At 30.8% G+C, this 14923-nt stretch overlaps 1 protein-coding gene across 1 annotated transcript in view; it reads right to left on the bottom strand.

Annotated features, from left to right (window-relative positions):
* Positions 1-14923, bottom strand: part of LOC106678475 (PTS-dependent dihydroxyacetone kinase 1, dihydroxyacetone-binding subunit DhaK) — a 40696-nt gene that overhangs the window by 2734 nt on the left and 23039 nt on the right. Inside the window, exons 6-11 of the mRNA XM_067052495.1 lie at positions 14164-14277; positions 10673-10879; positions 6549-6708; positions 3451-3677; positions 2252-2411; positions 1114-1340 (exon numbers count right to left, since the gene is read on the bottom strand). Coding sequence (XP_066908596.1) covers positions 1114-1340; positions 2252-2411; positions 3451-3677; positions 6549-6708; positions 10673-10879; positions 14164-14277 — 1095 coding nt within the window. The remainder of the gene's footprint in view (positions 1-1113; positions 1341-2251; positions 2412-3450; positions 3678-6548; positions 6709-10672; positions 10880-14163; positions 14278-14923) is intronic.

The following is a 14923-nucleotide window of genomic DNA, read 5'->3' as shown; positions in this document are numbered from 1 at the left end:
CAAGAGTTAACCAACCTATTCTAATCTTGGGAGGTTATCAAGAGTTAACCAACCTATTCTAATCTTGGGAGGATCAAGTTTTTATTCCGTGGAAGAATCGAGTTTTCATTCCGTGGAACCGTCAATCCTCCCAGGTCGGATTCCGAGGTTGCTAAGAGCGACGTCTCAGCTCCCTCGGCTACAAATGGTCGATCAAATCGGATCTGTGAATCGGAGCTTTCCCTTGGATCTGTAATCTCGCAAGTCGCTCTACCGTCTCGTTCATACTTAGCTCTGACTTGATTTTACTAAAAACTAAACGGTTACGAAACTAACTTCCTACTTTTCTAAATATGAAACTTTTATGAACCACTAGCAGACCCGGCAATATTACCCTATTGTTATAAATTATTACATTAATTGAAAACTATTGAACCTTTGATGTCAATTAATATATAGATAAATTGATAAGACGGTAACTATAGTAACATATAGAACTAACTTCAACATGACTCAAGCAATCTACACCAAACTTGGCAATGGTTTAGGGCTCTGTAAACTGCACCAAATGGCGCAGACCGGATATAATTAAATAAATTAGAACCAGAGATATAAAATAAAACGGTGAAAAAGTTTTTCATTACTTGAAACTAATATTTCGCCTTTATAAATTTTGTTAATGTAGGTTAAAAGAGAAGACATTCAACTTTTCAATGGTTGTATTAAAGTAGAAATGAGATAAAATGCAGGGAAATTACTTACGATTATATAAATATTGGTCACTGGAGTAAAAAAATCTAAAATAAAAAATCTCTAAATAAATCAAGATGAAAAATTTCTAATTTTAAATACCTTTGAAAAATGGTATTTGAGTTTTTAATAAAAAAACAATAATCGTACCTTTTATTCACCTTTTGATTAATAATTTTATATATTCTGCTAATTATTATTGTTTATTTTTATCTTATCAAATTTATAATTACAATTATACTAATGATGGTTTATAATTTCATTATTACCTTGAAAATTTTGTATTTTCTCTAAGGCTCTAAAGCATAATCCTGACACTTGTAATATTATTCTAAAGGGATCCGACCCAGAATAAATAAAGAACATTATTATCATATATATTACCAAAGTGCGGTGGCCCACCCTGGCGGTAGTGTACATGGAAAGCGTATCCAAAGCCTGCTTCCAAACATTTTCCCAGCTGTAACTCCCCTGAGCAGATCCAGTAAACAGGACGGCCAGCACTTGTCCCATGATGGTGTCTATCTCGTTCTCCGCAATCTGGGCCATCAGCTCGAAGGTTTTTGACATATCCATCAACAGGGAAGCTCCTTTTATGTCTTTCAGCGCTCCTAAGAAAGTGACAAAGAATAAAGTGTTCAGAAAGAAGAAAAAAATCCACTTCGGTATAACATGATGAGTCGGGGTTTATTACTTGACAAGAAAGTAAAACTACTTGACCAACAGTAAAGTGGTAATTTGACCATCAACCACCAGGTTTCTCAGCCAACCCATTGAAAAGTGAGATGTGCAATTTATAAGTTGGGCATGACCTGAGAGGGTCTCTTAACCAGTAAGGTCTAATCTAAAGGTACCTCTATACGTTTGCCAAGCAATGGTAAATTCACGCAGGCGCAAGTGTGAGGATAGGCTGGTACAATACGGCCTGAAAATGAGATCCACTCGTTGGGTTTCGATTTTCGGGCATAAAACCAAGGACGCTTGTGCCACATCCACACTTTTGTGTTCCCAACATTCGGATTTATTAATTAACTTTATTTTAAGATTGTATATTTTGAAATTCTAACGAAGCAGGCTACTAAGGATTAAAATACTCGAAGCTCCTAACAAGCACAATATATAACTATTGGGGGAAAGGTGGTAACAGAACCAATAAATTTCAAGAGAGTGTAGTGATGTCCAATGGGGATATCTTATCGGATGTGTGGCGGGGAGAGGAAAAGTCCAGAAGGAGGTTTTGATCTTTTCCCACGTGTTTCCAAGAAATGAACATGTCACAAATTGGTCAGGCTTGGAAGTGACAAGCCCAGATGAAACAATTTAATGTTTGACCTTGAAAACCTCCTCTGCAAAAAAGTTGCTTATGGGATTCCAGTGTGAGCACATGTAACAAGTGCCAAAACAAAACAAAGTGGCTACAAAATACACTTCTATTTTAATTGTATATGTATATTAATTTATTTAGTCCAATTATGTTTAATAGTAAGACAAAGGCCGTATCTTGGCAAAGGAGGTTACTTACTGTCTGCAAAGGCTTTTAGCTTTGTCCCAACGTCCCCTGTACGAAACACAGCATCCATGGCATTGATATTGTCTTCATATCTTTTGAGGGCGATGCAAGTGCTTTGGATACAATCCCCAAAGATATGGGCTTGTCCGTAGTTCAACTTCCAGCCGCCCTTCTGTCAATCAACATTAAAGAAGTATAGACGCTTAAATAAATCGATAAAAATTAATTAAGTATGTACTAAATCGTTGGATAAAGTCATAATACTGATTAAATAAATTTAGACCCAAGTCACGATAAAACTTGTGCGATCAAATTGTTGTACAAGGAACCAACCCCCATACTCGTTACAACTTGTCACACATACTTCAATCCATTGTTGACAATTGAACCTCCTGGGTTCTCAAAATATCTATTTCTTTAATGGACCACTATTACCTGAACTGACAGCCGCAATACAAACTTTACCCTTGCTAAGATAAGCATTGCGCTGGGGTTAATATTTCTTGGTTGTAAACGTTACTTAGAAAAACAAAATAAAGTAAACTTATTTAAGTAAGTTAAATAAAATAAGCAACAATTTTGAAAGATGTATTAATCAAAAATTAAGATAAAAATGATAACAAAAATTAATTTACAAAAAAAAAAAATCAAAATAAATAATTTAGGCTGTGCTTTAAAAATTAATAGGAAGAAAGGCTGGAATATATGTATGCAGAAGCAATATCTGCTACGAGCACGGAATTATGTATTTGTATATAAATATAAACGTCTCTATTTCTAATCACCGTCCAGCTGAGAACTAGGAGATATGTCAGTAGTCACCGTCTGTAGCTGAGGTAGTTAGGCGCAGGTCTTACTAATCTGATATATTCTGGCTGCGCCGGTTCGAATCCTGCCTGGAATGTTGAATTTTTTCACCGAGTGAAATAACAAACCTTACGAGATTAAGTAAAACACTTCCTTTAAGGAATTAACAGTTGTGAAAACTTTTTTCTGATGAGCAAAAAAATCTTGGAAAAAGGAGTGAACTGTCAGGTGAAGTTATCTGGCAGGAAAAGTAAAGCCAAAAAGGCGAACCTTATAATGGACTAGGGGCGTGGCAGAGCAGTACGTGGCAGAGTACCAGCCAATCATTGGCTGCCCTCGTTCAGATAGCAATGGCGGACATTCCTATTAACCTCTTATGGTGAGAACAAATGGATAAGAGTTACCTTTATGCCAGAATAAAATGGTGTGTAAAAAGGCTCGTGTTCAATCTTCTGAGTCGAGAGATCCGAGAGTTTGAACGAAGGCCAAGCGAACGCGTCAGTCCCGAGTTCCATATATCGAAGCCAAGACTCATTCGATGTGACGTTGGTGATGCAGATCTGGAACCCTTTCATGTCCAAAGAGGTATAGAACTTGCCCACTATCGTCTTGACCACTAGCACCCTAGGAGCTGAAAATTGAATGAATGAAATGTGTTTAGTTACAAAAAAAAAAAAAAAAGGTCTATTTGAATAATTAAGAAAACATAGACAATGAAAAAAATATCGATCTGTCGAAGCCTCTGTGGGATTTTAACTGAAACACATAAATAATAAAGCTTAAACAAAATTATATAAATTATTTTAAATGGTCTAATAAACAAAGAAAATTAAATAAGACAATCAAAACAATGACAATAAAAAATTAACCTTATAATTTACGTAATTTTTATATTCTCATCATTGTTTATTTTATATTACTACTATTTTATTTGTATAAAATTATCTTTTAACTTATTTTTACATAATTTTAATCCTACCTTAATTTCCCTTTTTGTTGTATCTTATTATCTTACAATGTCAAAATGTTCTTTGTCGTTTTGGAATCTTTTTAGCCTTGATGAAACTATAATATAATACAAAGTGGGGCGAAACGTCGGAAAATAAATAGTTGTTAACAATATTTGTTTCTCTTTTGACCGCAACCCTGACCACCTTCATCATAATTTAAAAAAAAAAAAGTTACATGCTTTAAAAAATATATATTAAACTGTGATATTGCTTTGAGTGATCAAATTGTTAACAAATTGAGCTCTTTCCAGTGTAGCCCGTCGTACACAGTATCCAAGAGCCTTTTAATAAAATGAATAATTGTTCTGGAGAGCAGGTCCGCTGCCCAAACTATTTTATTCTAATTTCACTATATTTGGGACAGGTTCTCAAGAAGTGAGTGATAAATTCTTTTTTCCTGCTATACCTGATAGACGTGGATTTTGCTCCAATGTCGCCGTTAAAAGGTTGTCATCAAATTCGGAAGGACGTCCCGCCTCGGTTCGTCTCTTAGGGTCGTATCTCCTGAACGGAAGCTTATAAACCAACTTCTAACTGCCCTATCAGTTATTATGCCTTCAACATATACACTGCATATTTTGTCGCCTAAGCACTATTGCCTAGTTTAAATTCTAAAAGTATTACATGACGAATATGTGCTTTTTGACCCTCCATTTTAGAGGTTTAACGTAACGTGTATCACACAAAACAATAGACAAAAGACTAACTGAAGCCTCGCCTATATAGTGAAAAGAAAAACTTGTCATGGTAATGCATATCGGGTGGATACGAACAGTAGATTCTACGTAGGTGCATCCCAAGTTACTTATGGCTCGACCCAATATTACCCAACCTGTAGATAAGTTCCCTTAACCGTATGCAAGAAATGGCTTGGAAGAGGATTTAAAAAAAAAAAAAAAACTTTTTTACTGTAAATATTAAATATTTTAAAAAATAGTTCTTTCTATTTTTTTTAATAAACTTTCTCCGTCATATCGAAAACAATTATTTGTTTGTACCAAACTTTATAATTTATATCTTTTCCTTAATAAAAATTAATTTGTATATAATTAAATTTAAAAACAAACACAAGAAATATGAACCAACACCAAGGAGATGTTTTAAGCAAAATTAATTTATAAAAAATATGGGATAAAAGTAATGTTGATAATTATAATTAACCTTGATATGAATTTTAATAATAAAAGAAATAGTTAATTTAACCAAAATAAAGTTGAAATAACATAATAAATAAAAACCTGGCCTGAGTGTGGGGAAGGTTACAAATATTGTTATGATAAATTATAATAGTGAAAATTGAATGTAATTAAAAGTTTTAATTAAAATGGAAAATTGACTAAATAGGTAATTAGACATAATTGTGTTTATTAATGAATTTATATGATTCCCTAATTTTTTAATTGTGGACTGAAATTATTGACCTGGCCAGAATAGCCTGTATAAAGTTTTTTATAATTGATATGGTTCTAAATTTTTATTTAAGGTGTAATAATTTATTCACAATATTGTTATTTGTTTAAAATTGTTAAAAATCATAGAAAGAGAGAGAAAGAAATTTATTCAATCATGCTGCCCAAATACATGGGGTTGCTACATTACACAGCATACTGATCAATCCGTGACGACATATATAAATTACATTTTTTGGTATGATCCAATATAATAGAAAGATAAAATTTTTTTTTTCCACAGTTTTTTTTTTGTTTATTGTATATAAACTTATTTGCTCTCTGGGTCTCTTTGAAATGGCGTACTCCAATGCCCTGCCACCTGCAATTAGTCCATTCCTCGAACGCACTTTCACGTAGCGACATCATGTCAAATTGTTAAAACAAAGAAAGTGATATATATACACTTATGTCGAACATCATAGAGGATACAAATCAATATATAATGTATATAAATGTTTATACATGATGCATACAAATAAGTCACACAAAAAAAAAATATATATATATATTTGTTATCGGATATAAGAACAAAAAAATATATTAAAAACAAGAAAGAGAAAAAAAAAGTTAAAAAAAAAATAATCTCCAGATGAAAAACAAAACAAAAAAAAAAACAGAAAATAAAAGAAAAAAACAAAAGTAAAAAAAAAAAGTTAAAAAAAAAATAATCTCCAGATGAAAAACAAAACAAAAAAAAAAACAGAAAATAAAAGAAAAAAACAAAAGTAAAAAAAAAAAGTTAAAAAAAAAAAAAGAAATAATAAAAGCTTTTAGAGATAGATTGTCCTTGAGGATGGCCGAAACGTCGAACTTAAAAAAAAATATAGATTGTTCTGAGACTAAAATTGAATAAAATGTATCTTCTTTAGACAGAAATTATTTTTTATTAACTGTTTTAGAGAACATTTATTGAAATATTGTAGTATTACAAAAAAAAAAAAAAAGGAATTTTCTATTCTTTAAATATTAGCAAACTTCTTGAATTACCCATGTGTACATTTGACATAAACAACAGTAAATGTAAATGTGATTTGTAAATACCAAGTTGTAGTTCGACTTCTCTGGCCAAGACGAACATCTCACTTTCTGTGCAAACTCCGGAGTTATTCAGAAAGAGGAGGACTTTATCACCATGTGATACCATGAAGACTTCGAAAATTTGCTTCACCATCACCTTCACGATGTAATGTAAAGGTGCCATCTAGAAACATTCCAAAATATACTAGATATAATTGTTAGGAACAAATTAGATGGTAGTTTTGAGGCTTATGCTAATCAACACATACCGCAAATCCAAGATTTATACAAATGTTTGGTTAACAAAGGAATCAACAAACGTAGGTGTCCACATACTTGTATGTTTTTTTAACCCCCCATTGGTCGCTCCGTGAGAATGTCTTTCACGTTAATCATTTTTCGGGTCTGGAAGCTGCTAAAGGGAGACTGTGGTTCCCACCTTCCTGGAATCTGTAGTTCACAGTCACTTCCAACTATACCTCCTTCCCCACCCCCCTCACCACTCGAGGAGCTATAACCCTCTTTCCCTGACAATTATACACTTCTCATGGGACATTATCTCACGTGTAACTCAGGCTGCTATAAAAATATTCAAGTTGTGAGGATTTTTCTTAGGTGCAACAAGTGTATTTCATCCATAAAAATATTTTTATTTATTTAGGGAAAAAAATAGCAGAACTAGGTAACATAGATTTGAAGAGGCAGGAACTTCATTAGGTACTTATTATTTACTATGAATTGTATTTTGATACTATAAGTGTATGGCTAGGGTGGTCTTTATAATAAAAGTTTGTCTTTTCATTTCTTCACTTCATCGCTGCACCGTATGAATACTATTTTTTGTAAATTTCTGCTTTATATTCAGGCATTCTAAACAAAAAAGACTTGCCACCAGTGTCAAAGACTGATATATCCCAGTCATACTGTGTTCACTTGCACCAGTTGTGCACAGAGATATCTTCAGACTGAGCATTAATTTTTAAGATTAGTGGTATGTTCTTATAATATGATGTATCTGTATTTTGATTCTTTTTTATAACTGTGTCTGTCTAAAATATTATTTTATGTTTATAAAAACTATTTTATAATTATGTTTGTTTTTTTGAATTTTTTAAAACTAGTTTGCTCTTGTATCAAAATAAATTTTGTTTATACTTTTTTTTTGCTTAAATAAGCCTAATCTAAATGAAAATTTTATATTTAAAAAAATACGTTCAAGAGCTCTAAATAACAAATATAAGAAAAATTCTCACGCGCGGCCATCTGTGTTAAAATCGACCTAGCGAATGACGAATTAATTTTTGAAACATAAATATCAGCAGAGTAAACCTACAACCGTAAATAATAACAATTCCTATAAATAGTACAACAAAACCTATAATTTCAACCTTCAGTCTAGAATCTTTATCAGAAAAATGTTAATTTAACTACCTGAACATACCACGTCTTTATAAATACATATTTATATTATGTTAAATAAAAAATATAATTAATAAATTTAGTTATAGTTAAATAAAAGGTAATTAACAAGAATTAAAAAAAGGTATTTACACCGAATCGATAGAATTTTAAGACTAATCATAAACTATCGTTAATTCAATTCTTGGTAAACAAATGAAGCAACAAGCTTTGTATGTACTGTTGACTTGTTTAGGCTATTCGATTTACTATAGGGATATTCATCATATTTAATTGTTGTTTGTTATTATATATAAAAATTGTTAATTTTAGTTAGATTGTTCATCTTTTTGATAATAGAGGTAGGAGATTATTGTTATAGTCAATCTAGTTGTTATCATAATGAAAGATAACCTTCAGGAAGGTAATTACTCCCCTTGAAATATGTATAATAGCTGATATCATAAAAAGTTTTTTATTTTATAATTGACAATAATATGATTCAATATTAGCATATAATGACAAATTAAGGAGTTTATTATACATTATATATAAAATAGTTTATCAGGTAAATAGTTTATGAATATATGATATGGTAGTGATGTTATAAGCATATGTTTAAATTTTGTTGAATTTGGTTTTCTAGCAACTTGAAATAATCCCGAAACGTCGTTGGGTATGTGAAATAAATTGGTATGTTTAAACAAGGAAGATTGTGCCATTCACCAATTTCATTTTAAGAAAAGGTATTTACACCGAATCGATAGAATTTTAAAACATATCACCTTAAACTATCGTTAATTAAATTCTTGTTAAACAATGGAAACAACAAGCTTTGTATGTACTGTTGACTTGTTTAGGCTATTCGATTTACTATAGCGGTATTCATGATCTTTAGTTTAACATGTTAATGCGTGTTAAATGGAGAATTATTTCCTTCTTTTAGCAGCATGTTAAAACGACATAACATAAGGGGTATTCATGATATGGTGTTAAATGTAATGTAAATGTTTTACCATGTTAAATGTTATAAGTATAGGATTGTGAGCAGCCCTATTTAAAGTCATGTTAAATACATAAGAGCTCCTAGCGGATTTACTAGCAACTTGTTTAGCAACCTTTCCTGCCAAAACTTCATGTTATTGTTTACTTTAATTTATTACAACAGGCCTAAAATAAGTGGAAAGTACAAATGTAAAAGTTTAGCTACTGATTGTATTTTTTAAAAAGTCCAAAACACAAGACAAAAGAAAAAACAAAACAAAATACAAACTACGAGTAAGTAACCTAACACGACAACAAATAAAACAAGCTCAGCTGGTCTGTTTCGTGACGTCATTCAGCCCTATTTAAAGTCATGTTAAATGGTTAAGAGCTCCTAGCGGATTTACTGAGAAACTTTTATTATAACCTTCCTTGCAAAACTTCATGTTATTGTTTACATTTGAGTTTTGTCTAAATCAATTAATTGCAACATGTCTAAATTGAAGGAAAAGTGGAAGTTGTGTGAAAGTTTGGCCACTGAATGTCTTGTTTATCTTCTAACTTGTGAGGAAGAGAAACAAGATGAGCTAATTGACAACTACCATTACATTATTATTATTGCCATCCATTGCTTCATTAGTTTTTTAAACATCCAAAACAATACTAACATAATCAAAACACAAACTACGAACAAGTAATATGTTAATACTACATTGCTTGTTCTAACAACAAAAATGGTGACGAGCTCAGCTGGTCTGTTTCGTGACGTCATTCTCCATCATATTTAACATTTAGACAGAACAATGTTAAACTAACAGAACATGTTAAACTAAAGATCATGAATACCCTTATAACATGGTTGAGTCTGTTACTAGGTCTGCTAAATGGAGAATGACGTCACGAAACACCAGCTGAGCTCTTCACCATTTTTGTTGTTAGAACAAGCAATGTAGTGTTAACATATTACTTGTTCGTAGTTTGTGTTTTGATTATGTTAGTATTGTTTTGGATGTTTAAAAAACTAATGAAGCAATGGATGGCAATAATAATAATGTAATGGTAGTTGTCAATTAGCTCATCTTGTTTCTCTTCCTCACAAGTTAGAAGATAAACAAGACATTCAGTGGCCAAACTTTCACACAACTTCCACTTTTCCTTCAATTTAGACATGTTGCAATTAATTGGTTTAGACAAAACTCAAATGTAAACAATAACATGAAGTTTTGCAAGGAAGGTTATAATAAAAGTTTCTCAGTAAATCCGCTAGGAGCTCTTAACCATTTAACATGACTTTAAATAGAGCTGCTTACAATCCTGTACTTATAACATTTAACATGGTAAAACATTTTATATTTAACACATCATGAATATTCCTAATATTTTCATTATAAAAAGTAGCAATAATTTTTACAAGTCTTGGATTTGCGGCAAGTGGCAAAGATGTAAAATCAATATTAGATGAAATAATTAAAACTGATAAAATTAATCGATATTGTTATACAATGATGTGTATATAGTTGACCGTAGATTAATGATTAGAGAAGATGGTCGGGGGGTGCGGTCAGCAAAGAAGTAACATAAATAAACAAAAAATATTTATTTATGCTAAACTCCAAAAATCTCTGCCTACAACTCCCTGATGAAGACCTGAAAATCAGGTCGAAACCTCCGCATAAATAAATATTTTTTGTTTATTTATGTTGTTTCTTTGCTGACCGCACCCCCCGACCATCTTCTCCAATTTGTTATACAATGATGTTACCAACCTCGACTCGTTTGAGACCTTCTTCTCCATGTCCTCCAACTCCTATGACGACTTCATAGGGATCGACTTGGGGAACCCGACGACAGGAGTTGGGAGTTTGGCAGCTAGAGTAACAGGCGGAGATGGTATTGGTCCGCAGCTTGATCATGGTCCCGTGGTGGTAGATCTGCTCCAGGCCGAACCCTGCCGTCGACATCCCTCCGAGTATCTGCAACAGAGAACACCAATGTTGTTCAAAAGAGCAATGTTAGATGCTATACATATTTATACATCAGAGAATATCAATTATACTGTTAATTTTTAATCTGACAATAAAATATAATGAGCATTGTTGAAATTTTAAAAAAAGTGAATTTATGATCAGTTTCTCGGTTTTTAGTGAGATAGATAGAATATAATTAAAATTGATATGTTTTTAAAATAATAAAAAGGATGAATAAACTTAAACATAACAAAAAATACATCGATGTTTTTGAATATCCATTTCAGTAACATGTCTGTCCCAAACACTTGCTATGCATGCTCCGGTTAGTCAGAAGTGATTGTTGGAATTAAGAATGCGACAATGACAACTGAAAACATCGATGTTTTAAAATATCAATGCTCAATATTAAAATATGAATACTTACAAGCATTGCCAAAAATACATCGATGTTTTTGAACATCCATTTTAGTAACATAAGGTTTGTTCCAACGACTTCTGATTATCCAGAACTGCACAGAACATGAGCAGTATAAATGAGGAGAAGATGGTTGGGGGTGCGGTCAATGAAACACAAATAAGTATGACTAACTTATTTTAATGTGCCGACGTTTCGGCTAGAGTTTCTAGCCTTCTTCAGGGCTAAAAACAAAACAAGATAACAACCATAAGATAATAACTACAGTAAGTATAGAAATATAAAAAAATAAAAAAGAAAATATAAACAAAATAATTTTACACAAACAATGAATAGTTTTACAAGATAGAATTAATAAAATTAAGTGATGGGAGAAGCGGGAAAAAAAAAATGTAGACATAGGTATTTGAAAAAGTGGGTACAATAACTTAATTAAGCAAATGAAATAAAATTAAAGTTATATAATGTAAAGAAGTATGAACATATTAGTTATTATTAATTTGAAATTTAAATATGGAAAGAAAATGAATGAAAATGATTTTAGCCCTGAAGAAGGCTAGAAACTCTAGCCGAAACGTCGGCACATTAAAATAAGTTAGTCATACTTATTTGTGTTTCATTGACCGCACCCCCAACCATCTTCTCCTCATTTATCATCCACGGTCAACTATCTCTCATAATTATGAGCAGTATAAGGTTAGGGAGGGGAAAACACTACGCCTGCTCCGGACAGTTCGAAGTGGTTGTTGGAACAGAACTTTAATTTATTTCTATCCCGATATTAGCGTGAAGGTAGGAAGTAATTCTACATTCCACTACATTGTTGATAGCAATCTGTTTACACTGTAATTTTTACTAAGTTACTGTTGTATTTAAAAAAATGAAAAATTGAGACAAATGTAAACATCGATTTTATAAATACATCGGCTTCAAAACATTATTTTTAAAAACATTGATATTTTCAAAACATCGATGTCAATGTCGCATCCCTACCTGGGACAGTGAGGGAGGTTACTCAATGTAGTGTTGATGAAATGACTAAATGAAATATAAATTCTAAACTAGTAATGTAATAATAATAACTAAATATGTAACAATTACATATTAACAGAATAATGGTTTTTTAGACATTGTGATGAAGATTAATTTATTATTCCATAATTTAAGTAATAAAGTAAATTGACTTATGATAAATAATTGGCAAAGGCAAAATGGCTTGCAATTATGTCGATTAACAATGTTTGGCTGTTATATTGTAATAGAGTAGGAAATTTAATTTCCTAATAATGTTTTTAAAGTAAATTTATAATGAATGTAATGTATTTAAATTTTTTTTTTATTGATATATCCTTAAAAATGGGCAGAAAAGCTAAAACGTAGGAGTGTTAAGATAATAAAAAAATTGTTGAGACCAAATGAATTAAATAAATTTTTATTTATAACTACTAAGATTAAGGACTTCACTCGGAATGGCAGTAAAACAAAAAATGGACTTTCAGAATGATCGTTTAGGAATAGTTCAACGCCATGTTCATTAATTAATTAGTAAATGTGGTGGCAGTGGGGGTTCAAAATGGACTTAATTAAAATATTATATTTACAGGATAAATATTTGAACATAGAGAACTCCAAATAGCAGCACAATATCAAACGGATACATTTTCTAAATAAACAAGAAAAAAAATAAGATCAATTTTTAAACAAAAATTAAAATTAATTTTTTTAAAACTAATTATTTAACTTAAAATTAACTGATAACAAAAAATAAACATTACTATAAAAAATATTAAATAGTAAATACCTACAAAGTGAACATGAATTCTGGAAGTTTTGTCCAAATCAATTTCTTTCAGCAAATATTATGAAAACTACATCCCCTACGAAAATACGCATAATAACCTACTTAGCACGTTGAACTAGATTTTATTTGAGTGCTGGCAGACATCTGTGTTAAAGTAAGATGTAAAAATTCATTTTTTATTTTATACATGTTGCTCTGTGGCAAACTGAGAATACATCGATTGTGCAGTTTGTAACGTCCAGTTGGCAGTTGTCAGTCGGTAATTGCTATCAAGCCATTGTTTTGTGTTGTACTGTTTGTTCTCAGTACAGTAAGAACGTTTTATGTTATCTGACCGTAACTACTAAAATAGTAAAAGCATTTTGGGCCCACCACCCTCGCATTCAAATTGTAAGGAACCCATATATCACTTCGATTAACATATCCCACAGTCCCCAATGAATTGAGACACTTGCATGAGATATGTTAAGCGTTTCTGCGATATCCCGTCGCGTTTCCTCGATATATAGTAGAGTGAGGATTGTCTGTGACCAATCATCAATAGTTGAAGGACGACCCGGGCGCTTTGCGTCTTCCAAGTCAAAATTTCCGGTTCTGAAGCGAGCAAACCACTTACGGACTGTGGTGCCTCGTCGCCATACACCCTACAAATTTTGCTTACCGTCTGTGAAAAAAAAAATCATTAAATGACGAAAACAATTTTTTTCCCTTCCATTTTGAGCAATCAAAATACCACTTAAAGAAAAGGAATCTTGGCTGAAACTAATCCATAAAAGCACCTTAACTAATCTTTTTTTAGAATATGTAAACATTATTGACCAAGTAAACATGATTTTATAAACACAGAGAGGATTAAATTGAAATACTGAAAAACGCTGCGAACATATTTTACAACTCAATACTTCTTACAATAGTTCTGAACCCCAGTCCCTTTCAAGGGTTTTAGCAGTATTTATTAATCATTACATTATATAATATAATAGCAGTATATATTTTAAATTAATCATAAAGAATAAAATATATAGTACAGTTTACAATAGGATCGATCGTTATCGATTAAGTTAGACTCACTTTAGCACAGATGATAATTCCGCATAGGCCCCTTTTCACCATCATATTTTCATGGACATATTTAATATGGTTTCGTTCAAGGGCGCAGTCGTCCGACATAACGACCATTTTCACCTGAAAATTAAGTTCATTAAAAGTTAAAAAATTTAATTACTGTTATACTTACATAAATAAAGTTAAAAATTAATTAATATTATACCTGCATAATAAAATTAAAAAATTAATTAATGTTTTACTTACATAAATAAAGTTAAAAATTAATTAATGTTCTACTTACATAAATAAAGTTAAAAATTAATTAATGTTATACTTACATAAGTAAAGTTAAAAATTAATTAATGTTATACTTACATAAATAATGTCAAAAAATTAATTAATGTTATACCTACATAAATAAAAAAACTTAATTAATGTTATACCTGCATAAATAAAATAAAAAATGAATTAATGTTATACCTACATAAAAAATATTAAAAAATGAATTAATGTTATACCTACATAAATAAAATTAAAAAATTAATTAATGTTATACCTATATGAATAAAGTAAAAAAATTAATTACTGTTATACCAACTTAAATAAAGTTAAAAAAATAATTATTTTATACCAACTTAAATAAAGTTTTTAAAAAAATTAATGTTATACCAACATAAATAAAATTTAAAACATTAATTACTGTTATACTTAAATAAATAAAGTTAAAAAATTAATTGATGTTATACTTACATAAATAAAGTTAAAAAATTAATTAATGTTATAC

Source organism: Halyomorpha halys, unplaced genomic scaffold (genome assembly GCF_000696795.3).
Source record: "Halyomorpha halys isolate HHAL.00 unplaced genomic scaffold, Hhal_1.1 Scaffold145.1, whole genome shotgun sequence".
Taxonomy (NCBI): domain Eukaryota; kingdom Metazoa; phylum Arthropoda; class Insecta; order Hemiptera; family Pentatomidae; genus Halyomorpha; species Halyomorpha halys.
The sequence above is the reverse complement of the archived record's forward strand: the minus strand, read 5'-3'. Positions and strand labels throughout refer to the sequence as shown.